The following is a 23193-nucleotide window of genomic DNA, read 5'->3' as shown; positions in this document are numbered from 1 at the left end:
AATGCTCAACTCAGTAGACTTCTGTGGCTTTGTCAGTTAATTTACATCTTTAGTTTCAGGAAAACTACCTAATTTCTACTGAAGATCTTGCTCAAGATACTAAAGTGCACAGACAACTTCCCACTCCGAACCTCCTGCATGTAAGGCTTAATAGATGCTAATTAGTCAAATAAATTTGTATTCAAAGAACTGTCTGAATTGTGAAAGTTTATTTCAGACCTTTGAAGTTCTCAAAGAGGTTAATGCATTAGAGGGTTTCTACTGCTGCAGTTCAGGTTTTCCCTGAGCCATGATGACTTCCAGAGTCAGTGCTGGTAGAACAGTTGGGCTTGATGTAGAGGGCTTTTCCAACCCCCATGATTCTATGATACATCCTCATCTCTGAGGGCAGAACCCTTCAGCAGATGCCACCCTTTTCAGCTTCCGGCCTCCATGGTATTTATGTACTAAAGTTGCCTCCAGTGGGCATGTAAGTCCTGGAGTGCCTTTGGCTCAGGGAGATGAGAGCTGTTTCCTAATCAATATAGAGACATGAGCTAGAAAATAAAAGTCATCAATAACAAATCTTCTATTACTTTGTCATGCTTGTGTGTGATTTTTGACGCTGTCATTTTACTGCTTGTCTGCCTTGAAATGTGGGATTTCTCTCCCTGCCTCCTACTGCCTCCTGCTCCTCTGCAGTGAGTCATGAGGTGTGTGACAGGTGGGAGTAGGCATCTGCCAGCTCAGAAAGGAGACTAAACCCAGTGTAGGAGACAATAACTTACATAAAACGTTCTTGGCTGTCAAACTTGGGAATTTCTTGTTGCATTTAGAAATCTTTTGGGTTTTTTTCTCGGCTAACTCTCTTGCCTTGAGATACACATTGAGATGTATGATTAAAGGAACTCTCTGCTAATGCCTTCCCCTCCCAGGCTGGACACTCACTATTACATGCAGGTAGGGTGAGAGGCAGCTCAGGGGCAATGTCCCCACCTGTGTTGGGCTCCCAGCACCATATTCCCTTCCAGGACAGGAAAGACAATTCCATTGGATATTCCATCCTCATGGTGAGTCTCCTTAGCAAGATGCAGAAAAGTCTCTTTTGCACCATGTCCCCTCATTATCTTTAACCAGTGTGACATTTGTCTGGAAGACACTGTCCCCATCTGCCCTTGTGAGACCCGATCTGCAGGGCTGCCTCCACCTCTGGGGTCTTTAGCACAGGAGAGATGTGAAGCTGTTGAAGCCAGTCCAGAGGTGGCCACTGAGATACTCCAAGGGCTGGAGCCCCTCTACTGTGGAGAGAGGCTGGGGATGCTGGGGGTGTCCAGCCTGGGAAAGAGAACTTAGAGCCCCTTCCAGTGCTTGAAGGGGCTCCAGGAGAGATGGAGAGGAACTTTGGACAAGAGTCTGGAGTAACAGGACAAGGGGGAATGGCTTCCCACTGCTAGAGGGCAGGGTTAGATGGAATATTGAGAAGCAAGTCTTTCCTGTGAGCATGGTGAGGTCCTGGCACAGGTTGCCCAGAGAAGTTGCCCCTCCCTGGAAGTGTTCCAGGCCAGTTTGGACTGGGCTTGCAGCAACCTGCTCTAGTGGAAGGTGTTCCTGGCCATGGCAGTAAGGTTGGAATGAAATATGTTTAAGTCCCTTCCAACCCAAATCACTCCATGATTTTTTGAGGTGATACCTCACTTTTCCTAGAAGCTCCAAGGTTGCTGTGCATCCTCAGGCCTCTCTTGCTCTCTCCAGGGAGGAACAGCTTGTCCCACAGTAACAGAGATGGGATGTAGTGAGCCAGCCCTCTTCAGCAGGCTCCACTTTCTGGGCAAACAACCTGGCATACATCACCATCATGAAACCCAATTAAAATGCAATGTCAGTGTGAAAAGAAGGGATTTGAGAAGTGTAATATCACCATTTCATTTCTGTTGGTCCCCAGAGGGTGCTCTTGCCCAGGGTTTGCCAGGCAGCTTCCTGAGGGAAATCTGGCAGACAAGCAGAGCCCAGAAATATTCTACGAGGAGTCTGGCTGCAGGCTGCAATTTTCTTTTCTATGTTCCTTACTCTGTCCTGCCACTACATGGAGTGTTAAGATCCTGTCAGCACTAGCTGTTCACACAGGGAGAGAGGCCATCCATGGAAAAAATCACCAAGAACCTCATTGCATAGATATCAAATCATGGACTCACAGAATGGTTTGGGATCTTAAAGCTCATCTGGTTCCATCTCTCTGCCATGGGCAGGAACACCTTCCACTAGACCAGGGTGCTACAAGCTCTGAGTTCCCATCAGTCAGCTTTGCTTTGGGCACACAAAAAATTTTAATGGTTCCAGTCCTCCATGAGTTTACCCAATTCCTGATTGGACTTTTGGTTTCACAACATACTGAGATGAACATGCCAGCCCTTCCTTTGCCTGGTGCCCCTAGAAACACAGAATCACAGAATATTCAGGGTTCAAAGGGACCTCTGGAGATCATCCTCTCCAACCTCCAGCTCTGAAATGTGCTGAATAACCACCTCCAACCATTCCCTGTTCCTACTGCATCCATGTCTACACTGTCAGTGCCTGTCACCTCATTCACCTTTTTCCTAACAGTCCTGATCCCTTCTCTTGCAAGGATGCCATTCCCACTTCTGACCACCCATTTTCTTCATCTCTGTGACCTTTTCCAGTGTTTCTCCATCTTTTCTGAGCCAGGCACCAGAGCCACACACACTTGTGAGCTTGCTTTATACGGGGGTAAGCAATATTTTCCTTGCAATATCTGGAGCCTTTTTTTTCTTTTTAATTACTCATGAACCTTCAGCTGATGTTTACAGGGAACTGCTTACAGTTACCTTTAGCTCTTGACTAGCATTAATCTAGAGTCCCCTAGTGTACAGTGAGGGATGTGCTTCACTTTACCCTTAACATTGACTCTCATTTCCAATGGCATCACACATTTTAGGACCCAAACAGTCTTTTACAAATTTCCTCAGCTCTGCAACCTACCTGCCCCTGTGTAGGACTCCTGCTCTGCTCCCTGGTTGACTAAGGATCTGTCACTCCCTCCTCCAGGCTGGATGCCCTTTGCCTGTGGGATTTTCCTTCTCTGCAGCATGAGATCTGCTGGACCAGGAATGAGGGAGTTGTGATGTTCATAAAAGCCTCACTGATGCACTTCTCTGTTTCCCTTAAACAGATGTTATCTCAGAGGACTGAAGTCTGTCTGGGACTGGTGAACGGATGGCAAATGATTTTGGTCAAAATCCTGGGAAGTCTCTTTTGCAGAGCATGAGTGGAATGTGCCCAGAAAGTATCTGTATCTTTGACATCTTTGTTTCTTTGTGCCTTGCCTAATTCTTCATTTCCTAGGTCACTCACATGCCCGTTACTACTTTAAAATATATACAGACAGTAGTTTTAAAATTACTTCTCTCTTCAACATTTTGACAGGCAGCTTGGGACAGGCTGCGGTGGATCACAGAGGAGAAAACAAAGCTGCAGACCCACAGAAATCTGTCTAGAAAATGAAGACGTGGTTCTTAAGTGAAGAAATGGTGTGAAAGGGAGGTTTGCACCAACCAGTGTAGAAGCTGTCCAAACCACCTTCTTGTGCATATTCTTCTTCCAGATCTGGAAAATACCCTGGATAGCTGCTGGCCCTTCTTGGTCTCACTTGGGTGATATGAAAAGTATTCAGCTCCATCTACAAACTGGATTAGGGTTCCAATGTCTGCAGCCGTCTATTCTGAGTTTATACTGTATCTCCATCAGAGGTACCTAAGATCTCTGCCTGAGTGCTTTCCAGAGTGCTTTCCAGGCACGTGTGCTCCTTCCAGGCTGTGGGGCTGGGAAAGAAGTTGCCAGAAATTAGAAAGAAAATAAATGTTTTAAGTGTGAAATTATATGTACTGTGTCCTTCTGTGGCTCAGGTCAGTGAGCAGATGCTTGCGACACAGGTCTGGCTGGGATGGCACATTCCACATCCTGTATTTGTCCAAGATCCACTGTCATGGAGCAGGGATTGGTGCATCAAGCCCTGCCTGCCCAAATCTCTCAGGAAACCTCAGAGGTGAAGGCAACCCAGGGCGGATTTAGAGTGGATATTAGGAAAAAAAATTTTCCTGTGAGGGTGGTGAGGTCCAAGCACAAGCTGCTCAGAAAAGCTGTGGCTGCCTCATCCCTGGAAGTACTCCGGGCCAGGTTGGACAGGGCTTTGAGCAACTTGTTCTTGTGGAAGGTGTCCCTGGTCTAGTGGAAGGGGAGTGGAATGAAATGAGTTTTAAGGTCCCTTCCAACACAAATCATTCTAGGATTTGACGATTCTTTCATTTTAAGGACTACATGACAACAAGGTGTGTAAATCCCACATACCCAAACTCATATCTGTTCTCTCTCATATTTGTTGTTTGTATCCCCTCTCCTGCTGGATCACAGCTTTGCACAGGCTTTCCTGAGCTGTTTCTTAGCTCGGCACTTGGCTCAGTGCCTTGGCATTGCGCTGAGCTGAGTGCCCGTTGCTATAATTTTACTTGTTTGTGTCCCTTAATCTGTATTTGTTCCCTTGAAAGTGCAGGGAGATCCATTAAAGCAGAGGCACTGGGTAAATACTGCCTGCACTTCACTCCACCAGCACCTCGGATCAGTGATTAACTCCAGGTAAACAGAGCCGACTGCCAGCCAACCCTTGGCCACAGCAAGGGGGGACAGGGGACGCTCCTCCCCAGGTGTGTGGGGGATGTAAAAGCTGGGGTTGTCAGGACACTGCTAGAGCAGGATGGTGGCATGGAGCTGAAGCTCTGGTGCTTGGTGGCCATTGGACGTGTCCTGCTGATGGTCTGCCATGGGCGGGATCAGCCACCAGCACTATAAATAGCGCTGGCAGTGAATCTGCCCTGGGGAACCAACCGCTGAACCCTGGAGCAAGGAACAGACAGTGGCGTGGGCTGGCTGGAGGAGGTGCCTAGGAGGAGGCGTGGTGCCAGTGTTCTGTACTGGGGAGTCCAGCATGTGCTCGATGCCAATCCAGTGTCTGTAGGGCTTCAGCTCAACTGGGGCACAGATCACAGTGCTGGGTCAGATCCATAAGGGTTCCCCAGTAGGCAGCAGGAATGGCAGGAACTCAGGTGGGACTGCCAGGACCTTTCCTGGAGCCTCCGGTTGGGCCTTGCCCCGTCTCCGACTCTGACTCTGACTCAGAGGATGCAGCTGTGTGTGGCACAGGACCCAGTGCTGCGACACAGAACTACTCCCAGGTCATCCACAGCGGCCACTTCATGGTGTCGTGCCCGCACAGCGACTCACTGCCCCGGCGACGGCACCACCGTGCTGAGCCCGAGCTGGCTGATCCCCGGAGCATTGACCCGACCCTCACCCGGCTCTTTGAGTGCATGAGCCTGGAGTACAGGTGAGTCCCAGAGCCCTTGTGTGTGTCTTATGGACCCCCAGGTAGCTGAAGGCAGGAGGCTAGATGAGCCCCGTCCCCCAGCCAGGAATTTGTTTCCATCTGACCTCCTCTTCTCCATGGGCTGTGATGTGTCATATGCTCAGAAATTGCCATCCTGGGAAGTTTCAGGGAGAAAGAGCTGATGCCGGGTTGTTGGCTGTGGAGCCAGGTGAGAAGCTTCTCTGTTCCACGTGTAGCTTGACTCTCCTCCATTTTCCCATGAGATCTGGTGTCACTGTGCCCAGCTGTATTTCTTCCTGGGCCAGACCTAGCACACTCTGTAGAGCAGCAGTGACCCTGTGGACAGCTAACACTCAGTTCTTTGGCAACCCAGCCCAGAGCAGGAGTCCTGCCTTCCGTCCTTTACTCTGTCCCCATGTCCTGAGGTTATTCCATGACATGCAGTAGCACTTGGGACTGAATAGCTGCATGGGTTTCGTCCAAGGTCTCCTGAAAGCTTTCCTCCTTCTCTCCTGAAAAATCAGATGGGTGCCTGCATTGTTCCTCTGCCTGACAAATTGCCAAGGCCCAGTGACAGCTCTTTGGTGACAACAGGACAGACTGCAATGTGCCTTCTATGGCCACAGTCCACATTCTTGGAGGCAGCTCCCTTCCTTTGCCAAGGTTTTGAGTTCTCTCCAGCATGGCATCAGCATGACTTGCTCTGCTGGAGTCAGTGCCAAACTGCGTGTATAACTCTCCCAAAATGTCTAAATGTTGATGATGTTGATGTTGCTCTGCTGGAGTCAGTGCCAAACTGCGTGTATAGCTCTCCCAAAATGTCCAAATGATGATGATGTTCTACCATGTGAAAGCAAAACCTCAGCAAAGCAGCCTTGAAGAGGTGTCCATTACCTCATCCAGTATGGCTGAGCTCTCAGGTTTGTCTTAGAGTCCTTGAATGCTCAATGCAATAGGGAATGTGGTCACTGCCAGGACATCCTTGGGGATGCTGGGCAGAGAGACAGCACTCCAGTTCCCACATAGCTGTGTACTTCTGACCCATCACCATATCCTAGGTGGTGGATGGGATCATCCCAGTTTGCCAGCAGCCAGCACAGCACAGCTCTGCTCCAAGGAGCTGGGGAAGCCAGTGCTCTCTGGGAGCACAGGGAGCTTCAGCATGGGGTGACCCAGGTAAGGATCATGCTTCCTAGTTGGGCAGGTCACCCTGAGTGCCACAAACAGGGGTCATAGAGACACTGGTGGCCTTGCTGTCTTTTCCTCTCCCAGCCCCATTTTTTCCATACCTGAGCCCTGCAGCTTTGAGGCTGGAGAAGCAGATACTGTCACACCAGGGTGTTCAAACTGTAGACTCATGAAGTGCAAGGCAGCTTCAGTGTGCCCCTGGGCTCTGGAGCTCCCAGGCAGAGTGGAAATGGACAGGATACAAGGGCTTTGACCCTTGGAGTACTGTGTGTGACTGGGGGCTGGCCATTCCACTACAGTCAGGGTTCCATTGCTCCGGTTCTCCTTACTCCCTGAACTCTCAGTGGCACATTTCCTTCCTGCAGTGAACATGGCAGTGCAGATACTGGCTCCTATGTAATGGGACACTCACCTAAGCCTTGTCCAGGGATGGGACAGCCACAGCTTCTCTGGGCAGCCTGTCCAGGTACCTCACCACCTTCACAGGGAAGAATTTCTTCCCAATATCCCATCTAGCCCTGTCCTCAGACACTGTGAAATCAGTCCCCCTTGTCCTGTCACTCTAGGCCCTTGATCAAAATCCTTCTCCAGCTCTCTTGGATCCTCTTTAAGCACTGGAGGAGCTCTAAGGTCTCCCTGGGGCCGTCTCTTCTCCAGGCTGGACAACCCAGCTCACTTTGCCTTTCTTTTGCTAATACATTTTTGACACACTTGTAGGCAGCAGTTGGAGAAAGGTATCAGGGTGAGAAAATAGAGTTAAGTGTTTCTGGTGCATTTCTACATTTAGTGTTGTCTGATTTGATACTTCTCTGCATCACCTGCCATTTCCCACTTCCCCTCCCAGCCAGGTTCCCAGAGGCAGCACAGCCTCAGTTGGGGTCACCAGCCCAATATCCTCCAGCCCTCAGGAGAGCACCCACAGTTAAGCTCAGACTAACTTCCTAACCAAGGAGAAACCACTGTAAGCTGTCACCTGGAAGGCTCCTGTGGAGTTCCTCATACAACCCTCATGCAGGGCAGGGCTAGATCCAAAGCCAGGTCAGGTTGCTCAGGGCCATCACTTTGACAGATGGAGCCCTACGATGTGACCCCACCACCTGTCCAGCCTACTCAGGGTTGCCCCTCTCCCACAGGGAATTGCTGTCCATGGCTGTAGTTTGGAGTTTACCTGTTCCAATTCTTATGTCTGTTTCCCCTTGGCCTTTCTCAGTGCATGTTTGAGAACTGTCTGGCTCTGTCTCCTCCTTGGGGCAGCTGATGGCAGTAATTCTCTCTTCACCTTCTTTAGGCTGAACAAACCCATCCTTGACAGTCCTCTTCCGTCACATATATTAGTCCCCAACGACCTTGATATCCTCCTCCAGGACCACTCCAGTTTGTAAACCTCCTTCTCTTGTCCATTGGACACAATGTCCAGACTTTGCCATAGCAGTGTGGAGCAGAGGGGAAAACTACCCTGTCCCCTCATGAGCTGTGACTGCTACAGCCACCCATCCTTTGCTGTCTGGGCTCGCACCATTTCAAAGGTAACTCACTAAACTTTCCCTAAATATTTTTCAATGGTTACATCTGGAATTCTTCCCCTCTCCAGCATTCCTCCTCTGCATTTCACAAACATTATAGCAGTCCTGTCTCAGCCTAAGCAATCATTCTGGGGATATGACTTATCTTCCTTCCACGGGCAGGACTGTGCATCACTCCTCACTGGTAAAGAACTGCTCTCTCCACATCAAGGTTTGCTTCCCACATTTTGATTTGTTTCTTCAGATCCCCCAAAGGGAGGCAACTCCCCTCTCTGAGGTCTTCCTCCTAAGGCTAGGATGAAGCAGTTCCTTTTTACCTGTATTCCAGGACATTTAGAGCAGCTTCCTGTGTAATGATACTTTCCCACTCATTCTCCTGCAACATCCTGCATTTGTTGAATCCTTCCCTAGAATGTTGTTTCTCTCTACAGCCCACCTGGCTGCATCTCATTACCCAAAAAGCTGAGGGTGGAGCTGAGCTCCTTCAGAAACTGCTGACATTTTGGCCTTAGCACGAGAAGGCTCATCCTCTCTATCACCACAGTGTGGCCTGCACAGTGTCATGGCTGGGCTCACACTCCCTCTTGTGCCTTACTGTTGGGAATCACTGACCTGGGGAGCATCCTCCCGAAGGAAGGAAAACTGGGGGCAGATTGGGAGATGTGAACTGCAGTCACTTGTGGTCTTACCTGGCAACATCTGTCTTGTGCTCCAGAGAGATTTGACAAGAAAGGGACAGCAGACTGGGAAGTTTCTTGGAGTATACACTCAGTCTTTCTTGTGATTTAAAACAAGGTCTTTGGGGGGCCAATCCCCTACTAATTCATCCTCTTGTCAGCCTGCGTCCACCCTGGGAGAAGTGGAACTGCTGCTATTGATTCTTTAATTCACAGTGCCTTAAATGCTCACACAGGGGTAGTGAACACCAGGCAGAGACTCCAGGAATGCACTCACTGGAGTTCATCATTCAACCCTATTTTTTCTTGCAGAAGACCTCCAGTCTAGGGGGTGTAATGAGTGGGAAAGGCTCGTGCTTGGGCTAAACACACCCACGCTGCATTGTGGCTCTGCTGTTATTTGTGGCAGGGAGTTGCCCTTCTTTCTTCTGTCATTCCCCAAGGTTTCCCCTTTCCCCATTCCCTGAAACTGCTGGATGGGTAAATGAGTCACAGACCAAACAAGGTGCTGCTGGATCCATGCCAGTGTTTGACCCAGGCTGAGCCCTGTTGCCACCTCACCCTATTCCACAAACACCCTGTAGCCAGTGGCAGGGTCTGTGTCCCCCTCCTTCTGATAGTGTAGGCAGCAGGACCCCCAACCTGTTTGGGGCACCCTATAACCTTCCCAGGTTCAATGGGAAGTTTGCATCCATCTCCCCAGGGGAGATTAATTGCAGGGAAGGGTGGGGTCCTTTTCAAGGCACAGCAGGGAGCAAAGATCAGCCTGTTAAGCCCCAAAACTGAAAGGATCATGAAGGGGGAAAAAAAGCATTTGGTGATAAAGCTCAAAGGCATCTGCTGCCTCCAGGCCCCACAGCAACTCCTAGTCATGGCCCACTGGCCTCACACGAGGCCAAGGTGTGTCCCACAGGCTCAGGCTGCTCTTTTCAGCTGGCTGTGAGTGAGGAACATGGCCTTGACCAGCGTGATCTGGCCATGAGCCCAGGAATCCTGTCCCTTCCATTGGCTCCTCCACTTGGCACCATCTTGCTGTTTGCCATGCGCGCCTGGGGAAAGTTCAAAATCCTGGTGATAGCAGAGTGGTCAGTGTCAGCCTTAACTCTCTGTAGGCTGGAGTCACAGGTCCTTCTCCAGCCCCTGGGGCCATGTGTCAGGCTGGGTCTCCCTTGGGAGACCATCCTCATCCACTCCTGCACCTGCTCCTAGACACATCCCTGCATCAGGCTCTGGAATTGTAGGGGTCCCCAGTCTTCTCCCTCACCCAGAGGCAGATTTCAAGGAAGGTTGAAACAGAACCCACCAAAATCATTATTTGAGAACATTTAGAGGTTTCACCAGCTTCAATGAACAAATCAAAGGCTTCATGCACCACTCTTGTTCCCAGCACCTTCCCCTTCCTGGGGACACAGCCGTGTGGCACCTGGAGGGGCTGGAAACAGGGGATATACAGCACCCTGACACCAACTCAGATTCCACCTTTCCTGCTCCAAGCATGTACCAAGGAAAAGTGGAAGTCAAAGCAGCACCAAGATATTTAGGGTAAAAACTGTCTGCTGGAGAGGGACATGGCTCCTCAGGCAGGAATGCCAGGCAGCCTGCAGCTAGCTCTCAAAGTGACCCCTGGAGCACCTGGCATTGCCCCGAGGCCCACGCCATGTTGTTGGGAGAGCTGGAGATGTGAAATGGATCCCAAAGTAAGGCAGAGGGACCCTGGCCTTCCCCACAGAGTTCCTGGGCCAGCAGGACACTCAGGAGCTTTTCGGTGGCTGCACATGCGGGACTGTGTTCCTTGGCTGGATGGAAACAAGACGAGGAGTGAAATGAGGCTTCCTGCACTGCAGGTCCCGTCAGGGACATCACCACCACCACCACCACTATGATGAGCTGCAGAACAAACACAGCTGCCTCTGGGAACCAGGAAATGGGAATCGGGGAACTCAGCTCGGGCTGGGGGGGCAGGTTTGCAGCAGTTGGTGTGGAGAGCCAGGGCAGCTCTGACTGGCTGGTATCACTATGTGTCTGTCTTGGAGCACAGGCAAGTGTCCCTTAACATCCTGAACATCCTCCAGTGTTATCCTCTCTTCCCAGACCCCCCATAAGGGCTGCCCTTGATTGCCTCAGCTGAAGGCAGCATTTTCAAGCCTTGCCTGGTGTTAAAGGAAGGGTCAGAATTACCTGTCCAAACACTGTGATGATGGAAGAGGCACTACAGTGCATGTTACCACACATCTCACCTGGGCAGGAAACTTACCTTCCTGTCCCCCAGGGCCAGGACACAGTTGGCTTGGTCAGGAGCAGCAGGATCCCACCTCAAAGCTGGGGTTCAAATATCAAGGAATCAATGCCTCAATGGGCTGTGCTTTAATCCAGGGGTTTGAGAAGCCTTCTGTGGGTGTGTGAAGCTCAGGGTTTAGGTCAGTGCTGTTCCCAGGGTGTGCAGGAGCTTGGAATGCTCCAGTGGGTGCTCCCACAGGTGCCTGGCAAGTACCTGCAGCAGAGTCACGTGGCTGTACCTGCTCCTGACCTGCCACCAGGTTGGTGGCCCCTGTACATCTTTCAAGGTGGTGCCCATCAGCCTCCCCTTTGCTTGGTGTTTCAGTGGGAAGCTAGTATCTCCGAAGTGGAAGAATTTCAAGGGACTGCGTCTGCTTTGCTGGGATAAAATTCGACTCAACAATGTGATCTGGAGAGCATGGTACATCCAATGTGAGTATGGGTGTCAGATCCCACTCGGTCTGCCAGATGCCAGGCTGTGCCAGTGGGATGGGGCTGGCACTGGAATGACTGTGTACAGGTGCAGAGATAGGGATGGGGCATGGATACAGCCAGCTGTATTCTCCCCTGTGCAGATGTGGAACGGAGGAAAAACCCTGTGTGCGGCTTCATCACCCCTCTGGAGGGCATGGAGGCTGATGAGCACCGAAAACCAGAGGTAGGGCAGGATCCCTTGCAGCTCTCTTGGGCAGCACCAAGGTCTGTGTGGCACAGCAGGGATCTGGGGACATGTTGCATTTCATAGATTTGCTGGAAAAGGTGTTTCTGATATGGCACATGGAAAGCAGCCCTGGCTATGGGGTGCGGGGCCAGAGAGCTCAGCCTTAATCCCCTGTCCTGCCCCCCAGGCTGTTGTGCTGGAGGGCAACTACTGGAAACGCCGCATTGAGGTGGTGATGAGGGAGTACCACAAATGGAGGATCTACTATAAGAAGCGGGTGAGTGGCTCTGGCCATGCTGCTCCCCATCCTGCGGCAGTGCCAGCAGTGGGATGGAATAGTGTGATGGATGGAACATGGTTCCCTGGAGCCATGGCAGACAGAGCAGGACATGACAGGCTTTTGCCAGCATGGGAGGGGGATGCTGGCTGACCCCTGAGCTCTCCCTGCCTGGGGCATGACCTAGGCTCTCTTCTCCTTCCAGCTCCGAAAATCCACACGGGAGGGAGGGATCTCCAGTCCAAAGAGGGTGAGTCTGCTGAGACTGCTGATGGTGGGAAGAGGGAGAAAAGGGAGGACAGTTTGGACCCCCGCACTGGGCAGAAGGGCAAAGAAAAGCAGGGCATGATAAGCCCATTGGAATGAGATGCTAAGCATCTGGGATGCTGGATTCACCCTCTGGAAGTAGCCAGGAGTTAAGGTTTGGAGGGAGCAAACACTGCAGGGAGCATGGGAGCTGCCAGGGGAGCAGCCAGGGAAGCAGACATGGACCCCACCCATGAAAGGCGTCCACTCAGCTCCTTTGCTCTACCTCATGTAGGACGAGGATGTCTGGAGGCCTACAGAGAAATGGTGCAACCAGCTCTTCTGCAATGTAGTGCCCATGCTGCTTGGGGATGAGGAGGAAGAGCGTGCGAGTAGGCAGCATTTCGATTTGGACACCTTCCTCTCAGACATATCTGACACCCTCTTCACCATGACACAGATGCCCAGCACCCACCAGGCACTCCCTGAAGATGGTAGGTGCTGCAGACCATGCTTCAGCAGGATGTGAAGGAGGAATCCAGATGTTGTGTCTTGGTTTAGCCCCTGAGAGCTGCCAGCCACGTCCTTTGAGCAGGCAGGGTCCCCAGGCATCTGCCTTGATGGGGCAGGGGGAAGGGATGTTCCTGTTCTTCTCAAACAGGAGCCACCAGGGGAGAGGATGCTAGAGGAGTGTTTGGGCAGGGTGGGATCATCCCCTTCTCCTGTGGTTCCCTATGCACCAGCATGCTGAGGGCTGAGCTCCCCAGGGACCACCAGCACCATGAAGGACTTTGCCCCAGCCCCCAGGGCAGGTCCTTCTTCCATGGCCACTCTTTGCTGTCCCTACCTGGCCATGTCTCTCGGGCATCTGCAGCTCCAGCCCGGTCCTGTGCCAAGAATCAGCCTTTCACTGGGGTTCCTGGGAACTGGATGAGGCCCTAGAGGGGCTGATGGACAGTGGTGAGATGGGATGAGATGGCCCTGGCTCTCCTCAGGGTAGGCACTTATATCCCTGCCCAGGGCAGGGTGCAGTGACACAGGGTGATTCTGGGGTGACACAGAGGTGTGGAAGCCAGGTAGCTATAAGAGCAGTGGTGGGAGCAGCCCTCAAGGTGGGTCTCAGGGATGCAGTATCTGGGCTTTGATGTTCCAGCTCTGCCCTCTTCCAGCGTATGTTGGGAATGCTGACATGATACAGCCGGATTTGGCACCCCTGCAGCCCAGCCTGGATGACATGGACATATCAGGTAAGAGGCAGCCTGGATGCAGTACCACATCCCACCCAGTCCTGCACACCATGACTGCTTAAAATGGAGGGACACAGGTTTGGCCTGGCAGTAGTGGGAATTGCTGAGACAGGCAGAAAGCACTGGACATCTAATGGCATAGGAAAAGCAGCATGGATGGGCAGGGGCTGAAGGCGGAGCCTTGTTGTGCCTGCCTGACCCTGCAAAGAGGCACAGAAGGTCAGGAAGGGCTTGGCCATGAGGTGTGGGAGGGGATTTCTACAAAAAGAGGTTATTTCCAGGAGTGCTAAAGGCCCTCATTTTGACTGCAAATAGAGGAAGGACAATTGTCCCCCAGAGCAGGAGGAAACCTCTAGAGAGTAGATTCTGCTGAGTCCCCTCCTCACCCCACTGCCCAGCCAGCCTGGGTGGTTGGCTTGGAGCTAGGACCCTGCACAGGGCTGTGCTACATCCCCTGGGGACAAGTCACTGTCCCTGCCAGGCTGACCAAAGACAAGTCTGGCCCTGGTTTCCAGCTCAGCTGGGACATGTCCTGGTCACAGCAGTGTCCCCAAATGCCAGGGCAAGGCGCTGTTGGGGACCAGCTTTGCCCTCTAACATGTCAGAGCTGTGCACATCATGCAGGGTGGGAGCCTGCTGGCTACCCAGATATAGCTAGTGTCCTTGGGCAGCACCAGCATCTCCAGACCCCTGTGTGAGCAGCCTGGAGCTCCATGGCCTGTCTCCACTTCCTGGAGGAGGAAATAAAAAGGGTACTTGCACCATATGGCTTTGGGGTGTTGCAAGACCAGATGCTGGCAGGGAGCAGGCTAGGCACTCCATGTGCCAGGGCAGGTGGTAGCATGGGTGCCCTTGGGATGGATACTCTTGGGATGGATGAGGTGAGAAGACTCCTGCCACCACCCTCTCAAACTCATTTCAATCAGAGATCCCATCAGAGTCAGGCATGCTGGGAAGAGGGTCTGTTGCCACAGTTGGTGCTTCACCTTCTGCCCCTGGTGCCCCAAGTGGTCATCAGTTCCTAGAAAGTGTGACATCTCCAAGTGGGTTAAATTGACACTTGGTAAGTGTTCCTTATCCTGAGAGGGCCTGTATGGTGTCGCAGCAGCAGCTCCAGCACCTCTCCGAGGGCCCAGCATGGTCTCAAGCTCAACAGGAGATGGCAGGAGCACGGTGGTTCCTTTCTGAACCAATATATCAGTTAGGTTAGCTTTTTTCTGGGAAAAAGGCCTTTTGCTTTAGGGTGCTTCTTGGCAATGGGATGGGTGCAGACCACATTACAAGGAAACATCCCTTCCTGCTCTAACCATGTCCAGTGCCTCAGCCCAGGGACACTGCTGGGGCTGGGGAAGGTCCCCCAGTCTCTCTGTGGCTCCTGGTCTGCCAGGCTTAGTGTGTTCTGGGACGGAGCAGCATCCCCTGGGGTGCTTGGAGATCTTTTGATGGGAATTTTGTCCTGGATGAAGCAGCTCCCTGGGTGATAAGGTGTTACATCTGAGCACTGTGTATGCCATGCACCCCTGGGACCGTGGGGAGAGTGGAGAGAGGAGGTTGGGGTGCTGGGTGCCAGCCAACCCAATTATGTCCCAAAACGTCACTTTTTCAGCAGGGCAGGCAGCTTTGGAGCAAGGATCACCCAGCAGCCTCATGCAGAGCTACACAGGGCAGGCATGTGGGGTAGGCACCATGGGGTCACAGGGCTGTCGTTGTGTGGGGTGGTGTGGCAGAGCTCAGTGCCTGTCAGTCAGTGCCTGCAAACCAATCCCCAAATGAGGAAGCATCTTGTGTCTGCGGCGGGTGCTGGAGTGCGGTGTGAGGCAGATGGACAAGTCCTCATGGCAGAGGCGAGGGAGCAGCCCAGCCCTGTGCCCTGCTGGCACTGTGCTTCAGGTAGGATTGGTGCTGGGCACTGGGGCTGGGCTGTCCGTCCCATGGGGTGGCAATGCCCTGCTGCACTGCAGGACTCTCCCCAAAGCCTGGGACAAGTGCTGAAGGGTCTTTGGGTTGGAAAGGCCCAATCACACTGGAGAGCATCCCTAGGTTTGAGCAGGATACCAAAGCTGTGGTTTGCTGACCCTTGAGCAGGCTGCGCCCTGGCCATGCCACACTGCCTCAAGTGTAACAGGGTGATACAACAGTGAGGAGGAGCATGGGCAAGAGCTATGGGGTGAGGAAGAGGCAGGAGAAAGGAAGGACAAGGCTCCCAGGGACTGCCAGGCATCTTCCATCCCTGTAGCACAGTGAGAGGCACAAGAGGGTCTGACAGGCATGGTGAGAGGCACAATAGGATCTGCAGGCTGGGCATCACGAATTCCTATAAATACCTGCAGAGCTTCAGCGCTGGTAGCAGGGACATCCTGGTGTGAGCATGGCTGAGGTGGGAGCAATGTGGGGCTGGACTGCATCCCAGGAAGCCCAAGTTCCTGCCTGGCAGCACTGCAGCACATACAAAGCACTGGCCTTTGGAGGGGCAGGGATGGCCCTGACATGCTGTCAGGCATTCACCATGGCTGTTGCAGGGGTAAGGGGCACTCTGAGAGCTGACTGGGACATCTCAGCAGTGGCTCTGTCCTGTCTCACATCAGTGTTCCTCTCAGATGGTAGCGCATGGCGTGCTGGAAACATCACCATGCCCAGTCTCCTGCCATCCCACAGTGCTGGTGTGTTTGCTCCTCTGGTGTAGATTCAGCAGAGTCTTAGGCCTTTGTGGGTCCCAGCCAGGGCACCCCAGCTGCTGGAGCCTGGATCACAGCTCTGAGCATGGTTGTGTACACCAAGTGGGCAGAACTAGCAGCAGGGCCTGGAGCTGGCACTGCCAGTGCTAGCCAAGGGCTGGAGAGCATAGCTGGGTGCTTCCCAGAGGAGGTGCAAGTGCCTGTCCCCAGTGGCTGCTCAGGCACTGCACCTGTGCCAGTGGCTGCTGGGCAGCAAACCTAGTGAACTCTCCTACTCCATCCTACAGGGAAGCATCCAGCAATGCCATCTGTGTCCCACAGTCATCCTCTCCATGATAAACCCTCCCTGTGGCGATGCCAGAGCCAGCATTGACACAGGCACTGAGCCAAGGCATTCATGGGGCTGATGTACCCAGGGAGACAGCTGCCAAAAGTGTGGGGCCCACCCTTTGTGCTGTGGTGTCTGGGCCTGCGGAAGGACCAGGGCTGTGGGAAGGAGAGAGGAAGGGAGCGGGAGTCGCAGCAGGGTCACGCGGCTTGGCTTCAGGAAGGCCATGGGATGTGGTTAGCCACAGGCTGCACGCACAGCAGCACTGGAGTGGGCAGCACAGAACTTGTTGGCCATGGGTGAAAATGTGCTTGAGCTGCCCTGGCCCCAAAAAGTGCAGAGTGCCAGTAGCAGGGTATGGTTCCACCTGTCATGCCCCAGGGCATCCCCATCCTCTCTGGGCAGGTCCATTTATGCCAGTCACTGTGTCTCTGCTTGGCTCTGCAGAAATCTTCACCAGCCACCGGCCACCCCCATCTCAGACACAACCGGGCTACCAGGATCCATCCTGCTTCTCGCCCATGGCTGAGCCCCTGTTCAGCAGTGGAGGGTCCCTGATGGGTGCTCGGGGTCTGCCTGCGAGCCCCGAGGCCCCGCTCCTAGCTGGCACCCTCCTCCAGGTGAGTGAAATCCCAGCCTGCAGCCTTTGGCTTACTGGTGGTGTACCAGTCACCCACCCTGACCCTGCCATGTCTTCTGCAGCCCCGTGGTGCCTCCCAGCTCAGCCTCCACAGCGCCTTCCTGGGCTCTGAGCTGCCCCTGGCCCCCCTGCCCCCCGAACCCCCCGACGTGGCACCCAGCAGCCTCAGCCCCCAGCTCCGACACAAGCCCACACTGCAGTACGACTTTCCTGGCAAGTGCCTCAGCCTGGAGCCACCAGCACCCCCCTATGTCCCCCCCATCCCATCCCCCCGGGCACCACTGCTGAGCCTGGAACCCCCCTTCTCCCCCACCTCGGCCTCCCGCTCTAAGTTCCCCTACAGCAGTTCACCTGACCCCTCGCTTGCCACTCACCCTGCCTCCCCTCTCTCGAGCCCTTGCTTTGCTCCCTACGTCCCAGGACTGGGCCATGCCACAGGCATGGGGCCCCAGGGGTACTCCAGTCCTGCTGTCTCCCAGCTCCTGCCCCCTGCCCTGCTGGGCAACCCTAGGTTTACTCCCGCCAAGGGGCCACCCCAGGGTGAGGGTGGGCGGCCCAAAGTGAAGTCCAGTGGCACCAAGGCAAGGAGGCTGCCAGGACACCCCCTGTCCCACCTGCCTGAGCCCAACCCCTGCCCGAACCAGCTCCTGACCACAGGTAACAGGGTTGGGGGGCTGTCGGGGGACACAGGAGTGAGGCGGGGGGCATGCTGTTGTGGGGATCAGAGTGGGGACCCCATTTCTTCCTGGGGTTGGGACACAGGGAATACTGGGCAGGGCACAAGGCAGTCCCCATACTGGGGTAGTTCCAAACCCAGGGGTGAAGCCATGTCTGAGGGATCAGCCCCGGCTTCAATGGCCTCAGAGGGAAATGCCGCCCAGCCCCAGGACTTGGCAACAGGCACTGCTAGGAAGTTCCTAGCAATTCCTAGAGTCCCTAGTCTGATCTTTATGGCCCTGTTGGCACAACAGGCTGGGGGGTTCACTGCTGTCCTGCCTGATATGCTGCCTGTGGGTGTGATGGGACAGTCCCTTGGGCACAGTTATGGCCCTCTGCTTGCTTGAGGAGGGGCTGGAGCTCCCTGCCTGCCTGAAGCTCCTGAGAACTCTCCTGTGAGGAGAACAGACTCCTCCAGAGGTGCATCCCTGTTCTCTGGGGCAATCCAGCAGGGAAGGGGCTGCAGCAGTTCTGGTGCAGGGAGGGGCTAGCTGTCTCCTGGGGCAGGGAAGGTCACCCCAGCCCCAAGAGCCCCACATAGCAATGCCCATCTGCTTCGTGCCCCCTCAGCCAAGCAGGACCTGGCGCTGGATATCCCTTGCCCAGTAGGTGCAGGACTCATGCCCATGACCCCTGTCTCTGAGGTAAGCACTCAACAACCCCCCAGGTTGGGAATTGCCTTCTCCTGGCTGCTGGGGAAGGGGTGGAGATGGGTTCTGGGGGTCACATTTTGGTGTGGGCTGGACAGAAATGGAGGGAAGAAGGGGGCACATGGCTGGGTGGCTGGGGATGGCAGGAGTTGCCTGAGTTTCTTCTTTAAAACAACCAAGGCAGAGGTAAGAGACATCTCACTTGCAGGGCCCCTTTTCTGGGGCATTGTGGCTGCCCCTGCAGATAGTGGCAGGGGCTGCACATCCTAGTGCAACCCGGTGTGCATGAGGTGTTGATCCCTCAACTCCCCTCCCTCTGTCTTCTCCCAGCAGCAGAGCACTGTCTCCAAAGTCCCTGCCACCTTCCTCTCCAGAATGTCCCAGATGAGCCCAGGACTGGCTCCTGGCTCCAGCCCTTCTCAAGTGTTGCTGCACACAGTAGGCACACAGCTGGGCCCCCTGCAAGGCACCAAGGCAGAGCAGCTGTCCCCCACCTCAGCTTGTGGTGAGTCTGGAGCACCCCAAGGAGCTCCACAGGGCACTGGGGCTCCTGCAGAGAGCTCAGACCAAGCACTGTGGGAATTTTCATTTTGGCTGCAATCCTGGCTATTTCTATTTAATCTGATGAGCATGGAGGTTTCCTTCTGTGCCTTTTCACCTGCTTCTTTCTCCAGCAGCAAAAGCAGAAATAGGGAAAGACAAAAATGGAGCAAAATGTCGGACTGTGGTTTTGAAACCCCGGAGCTTGGTTTTGGAGCAAGAAGCATCCGCTTTCACTCACAATAACCAGTGTGGCTGCTGGAAACCAGGCTCTGGTGTTGTTCCCAGTTCAGTTTGGTGCTGCTCACCAGAACCTTGCCGCCCTCACACCTCTTTCCATGCAATTTCTACCCCAAGAAATGCTGGGAATTTAAAACGTCGAATCCCAGATGTTCCCATTTCTGAACAGCTGTAAAATGAGAGGGACTTGGGATAATGTGTGCTTGGAGGCTGAAGAGGAGCATCCCAATCAGCTGAGTGGGGTGGCTTGTCCTGAGGTGGGGGCAGCACTGTGGGATGCCCCTCTCTGCCTGCCCCAGGTGCTGAGATGTCACCTTGTCATGAGTGCTGTTGCTATCCCTCTCTTCAGAGCAGCACCTTCCCTTTTTCAGGCAGTGACTGGCCCAAGCCCAGCCAGGCTTCCCCAGGACTCACTGCAAGGCAGGGCACTAGCATCTCCCTGCACCAGCCCATGTCCCGTCCGGGAAGGCCTGAGTCCACCAAGGTATGGCAGAAGCTGCCAACTTTATATGCACCCCCCTTTCCTCCTCCCCCCAAGACACCCTCCACCCTCACTTCAAGCTTTGGGCCAGCCTGTTCCCAGTGGGGCTGCTGGCCCATGGCTGTCCCTGCTGCGGGGAGGTGCCTGACGGCGCTGACCTGCAGCTGGAGAGCCGCCGCATCACACACATCTCCGCTGAGCAGAAGAGACGCTTCAACATCAAGCTTGGCTTCACCACACTGCACAGCTTGGTGAGCACACTGAGTGCTCAGCCCAGCATCAAGGTGAGAACCCAGGGCCAGCCCTGGGCATGGAGGGACACGGCACATCACCCAGAGACACTGCATCCCTGCTGTGACCCACAGCTCAGAGCTCCTCTCCTGCACCCCAGCCTGTGGTGCAGGAGGCTGGAGCACACAGCAGGCACACAGTGCGGCTGTGTGAGGGTGGTCTGGGCCCCCTTCCCCTCTCACCCCATGCCCCCCCAGGTCAGCAAGGCCACCACCCTGCAGAAGACAGCCGAGTATATCTGCAAGCTGCAGCAGGAGCGGGCAGCTCTGCAGGATGAGGCACAGCGTCTGCGGGAGCAGATCGAGGAGCTCAATGGCTCCATCAAGTAAGGGGGGTGTGGCTGGGGGAGATGGGGGAGCACTGCCTGCTTTGGGGTAGCCAGGCAGGGCAAGCAGCAGGATATGGCAGGATGGCAGCAGGACATGGCAGGTCTCCCTGGAGAACCTCCCAGCTGACTGGCCCTCCTCAAACCCTCTCTGTGGGAGGGCTGATGCTCAAGAGGCAGGACAGAGGCAGGGCCAGGTCTCACACCTGCCCTGGGAGGGGGACATTGGCTGGCAACTCCTGCTGAGTTTCCATAGCTCCCAGTCCCGAACATGGCCCCACAATACTGGTTGTGCCCCACAGCCTGTGCCAGGAGCAGCTGCCGGCCACAGGGGTGCCCATCACACGGCAGCGCTTTGACCACATGCGCAGAATGTTTGACGAGTATGTTCGCTCCTCCACATTGCAGAACTGGAAGTTCTGGATTGTATCCTTCGGGGCCAGTGCCTGCTGCTCCATCTCACCCTCCACCGGAGGCACCAGGTGCTCTGGTTCATCCGCTGCTACTGGGTCTTCGGGGTCCCTCAAGCTCAGGAGGCTTTGGGGACCACAGGGAGATGATTCCCAGCCAAAGTCGCATGGTGGGAACATACTGATATTCTGTGTTTAGGAGGGATATTCTGCTCCAAGGGATCAAAAACAGTTGGTAAATGGTCCTCAGGGAGAAGGGAAGTGGAGCTAAGCTTATGGAGGGAATTGCTCTCGATGACATGGGAACTGGCTCTGAGAGGCAGTAGCCATGGATTAGGAAAGGTCCAAACACAAAGCTGTGGACATGATGGCTTGGTCTTCGTGGTTGCATGCCATACCCTGGAAGCACAGGGATGGGGGGAGGATCAAGGGCCAAGGAACCTGTGGGCAAAGAGGTGGATCTGTTCCTCTCTGAGCACAATTTAGACACACTGGGACTCACTGGCAGAGCCTTTGAGTGTGTGAAATCCCAAGTGGCAGAGTGATGAAAGGCACTGCTGCCCATGGTCCCATCCAGATGCCACAGGATATCTGGACCAGGCAGAGGTGACTTCTGATGCAGGGCTGGGGAGCTCCTTCCTCATGGGCTCTAGGATATGCTTGTGATAGAGGTATCTCTGTGGATTACTGCCTGCACAAAATCTGCAGGCTGGTCCCTGCAGGTTGGAAGCAATAGGGGAGCTTATGGGACACACTGATGTCCTGCCTTGCCCCTGAGCACTTTGCTAGCTTGTTCCCTGACCTGCTCTGGAGGACATGTCTTCTGTCTCAGCAACCTTTTCTGTAGCCCCAGCCATGACAGGGCTTTTGCATCTCTCCCACTGCCTACCCAGGTGACACTTATGCCATCACCGTAGCAGTTTGGGCTAGTGCCAGGTGAGGTGCTGTGCTGGGAAGGCAGTCAGCAGGTCTGTTCCATGGCCTGTCCTGCTGTCCCAGCAGTTCTGCTCCATGTCCAGACAAGAAAGTCTGTCCTACTGACATATGAGGGTGATGCCCACACCTGGGAGGAGTGAGACCCTTGTCATAGCAAAGCTGGTCCTTAACTCCTCTGATCCCACCAGTTCAGTATCATCATCCGGCCCCTCTTCGAGTCTTTCAATGGCATGGTGTCCACAGCCAGCATGGAGAGCCTCACCCAAACATCCCTCGCTTGGCTGGACCAGCACTGCTCCCTCCCAGCGCTTCGGCCAAGTAGGTGATACTGTGCCTGGCAGTGGCACCCTGAGCAAGCTGGGTTGGCATGGACTTCTCAGTCCAGGAAAGGCATCCTCGAAAGGCAGAGGGGAAAAGGACAGGGGTGTCCTGGGGGATGGCAGGGCTGATCTGTGGGATGTCCTTGGGCTCCTGCTCAGTGATTTCCCGTGCTCCTGTCACACCCACACCTCAGCTGAGCCGGAAGTGTCCCAACTCCATGTCCTGGTAGGTCAGGCTCAGCCCTCCCCAAAGCCCCTCAGCCCACCCCAAACCCACTCTCAGGGAGGGTTTCCTTCCACCGCGTCTTCTGGGGCTGTGGAAGCGACCAGTCCCACCATTCTGGGGGCTGGAACAGGGCCGGGCAGCGCCGTGTTCCCCAGGATGGGTCACGCCTTCCAGCCCCGTCCCCTATCCCCGCAGCCGTCTTGAGCTCCCTGCGGCAGCTGAGCATCTCCACCTCCATCCTCAGCGATCCGGCCCGTGTCCCCGAGCAGGCGGCGCAGGCAGTGGCGGCGCTGGGACGCCCTGGCGGCGCTGGGACGCCCTCCATCTGACTGCTCCAGGGGCTCCGGGGTGTCCCACGGGCACCGGCGTGGGGAGCCGGGACTGCACGAGGGCTGTTCCGCCCTGTCCCCCTGCAATAAAGGACTTGCTGTGCCACGGACTCCGCCTGGTTCTTCAGCCCCGGCGCCGCTTTGGGCACGGCCGGGAAGGGCCGGGACTGAGCGGGGTGACACCGGAAGCCGTGAAAGCCGAGACTGGGAGTGGGGCCAGGGGCTGGGGGAAACGAGGGAAACCGAGCTTGGGGGCAAGTGAAGGAAGAGGCTGTGGCGGGGGGGGTGAAGGGAAGTGCGGGCAGGGGCTGGCGGGGGCAGGGGGCGGGGCTAAGGTAAGAGCTGGGGGGGTTGAGGGCCGGGACCTGGGGGAGCAGGAACTGGAGGAGAGCCGGGGTTGGGGAGCATGTGGGCGGGGACCGGGGTGAGGGGGACGTAGAAGCTGGGATGAGAGGAGCCCGGGCTTCGTCGAAGGCACGGGCTGGCGTGCTCAGGTGCTGGGGGAGTGTTAGAAGAGGGTCTAGGGGGGTTTACGGGGCTTTGTGGGAGGCAAGGGCTGAGAACAGGGACTGGGGGGGGGAGTGAGGGGTGTCCTTTGCTGAATGGGGGACGGCC

At 54.8% G+C, this 23193-nt stretch overlaps 1 protein-coding gene across 1 annotated transcript; it reads left to right on the top strand.

Moving 5' to 3' along the window:
• Positions 1–5078: 5078 nt before the first annotated feature.
• MLXIPL (MLX interacting protein like) lies at positions 5079–22578 on the top strand. The gene is made up of 17 exons (XM_058037852.1): positions 5079–5374; positions 11365–11471; positions 11615–11697; positions 11888–11977; positions 12183–12227; positions 12519–12717; positions 13393–13470; positions 16879–17093; positions 17176–17770; positions 18401–18474; positions 18811–18985; positions 19632–19744; positions 19906–20025; positions 20230–20357; positions 20660–20783; positions 21892–22021; positions 22445–22578. Exons 1-17 carry the CDS (start codon positions 5079–5081, stop codon positions 22576–22578), a joined length of 2706 nt encoding a protein of 901 aa, XP_057893835.1.
• Positions 22579–23193: the final 615 nt, after the last annotated feature.

The sequence above is a fragment of the Melospiza georgiana genome, chromosome 19 (genome assembly GCF_028018845.1).
Source record: "Melospiza georgiana isolate bMelGeo1 chromosome 19, bMelGeo1.pri, whole genome shotgun sequence".
Lineage (NCBI taxonomy): Eukaryota > Metazoa > Chordata > Aves > Passeriformes > Passerellidae > Melospiza > Melospiza georgiana.
This window is presented reverse-complemented; position numbering and strand designations above follow the sequence as displayed.

Coding starts and splice junctions, on each gene's coding strand:
- MLXIPL (XM_058037852.1), top strand. CDS start 5,079: ATGGCAGGAACTCAGGTGGGACTGCCAGGACCTTTCCTGGAGCCTCCG. Junction 17,771..18,400: donor GAACCAGCTCCTGACCACAG/GTAACAGGGTTG, acceptor GTGCCCCCTCAG/CCAAGCAGGACCTGGCGCTG. Junction 18,986..19,631: donor GTCCCCCACCTCAGCTTGTG/GTGAGTCTGGAG, acceptor TCCCTTTTTCAG/GCAGTGACTGGCCCAAGCCC.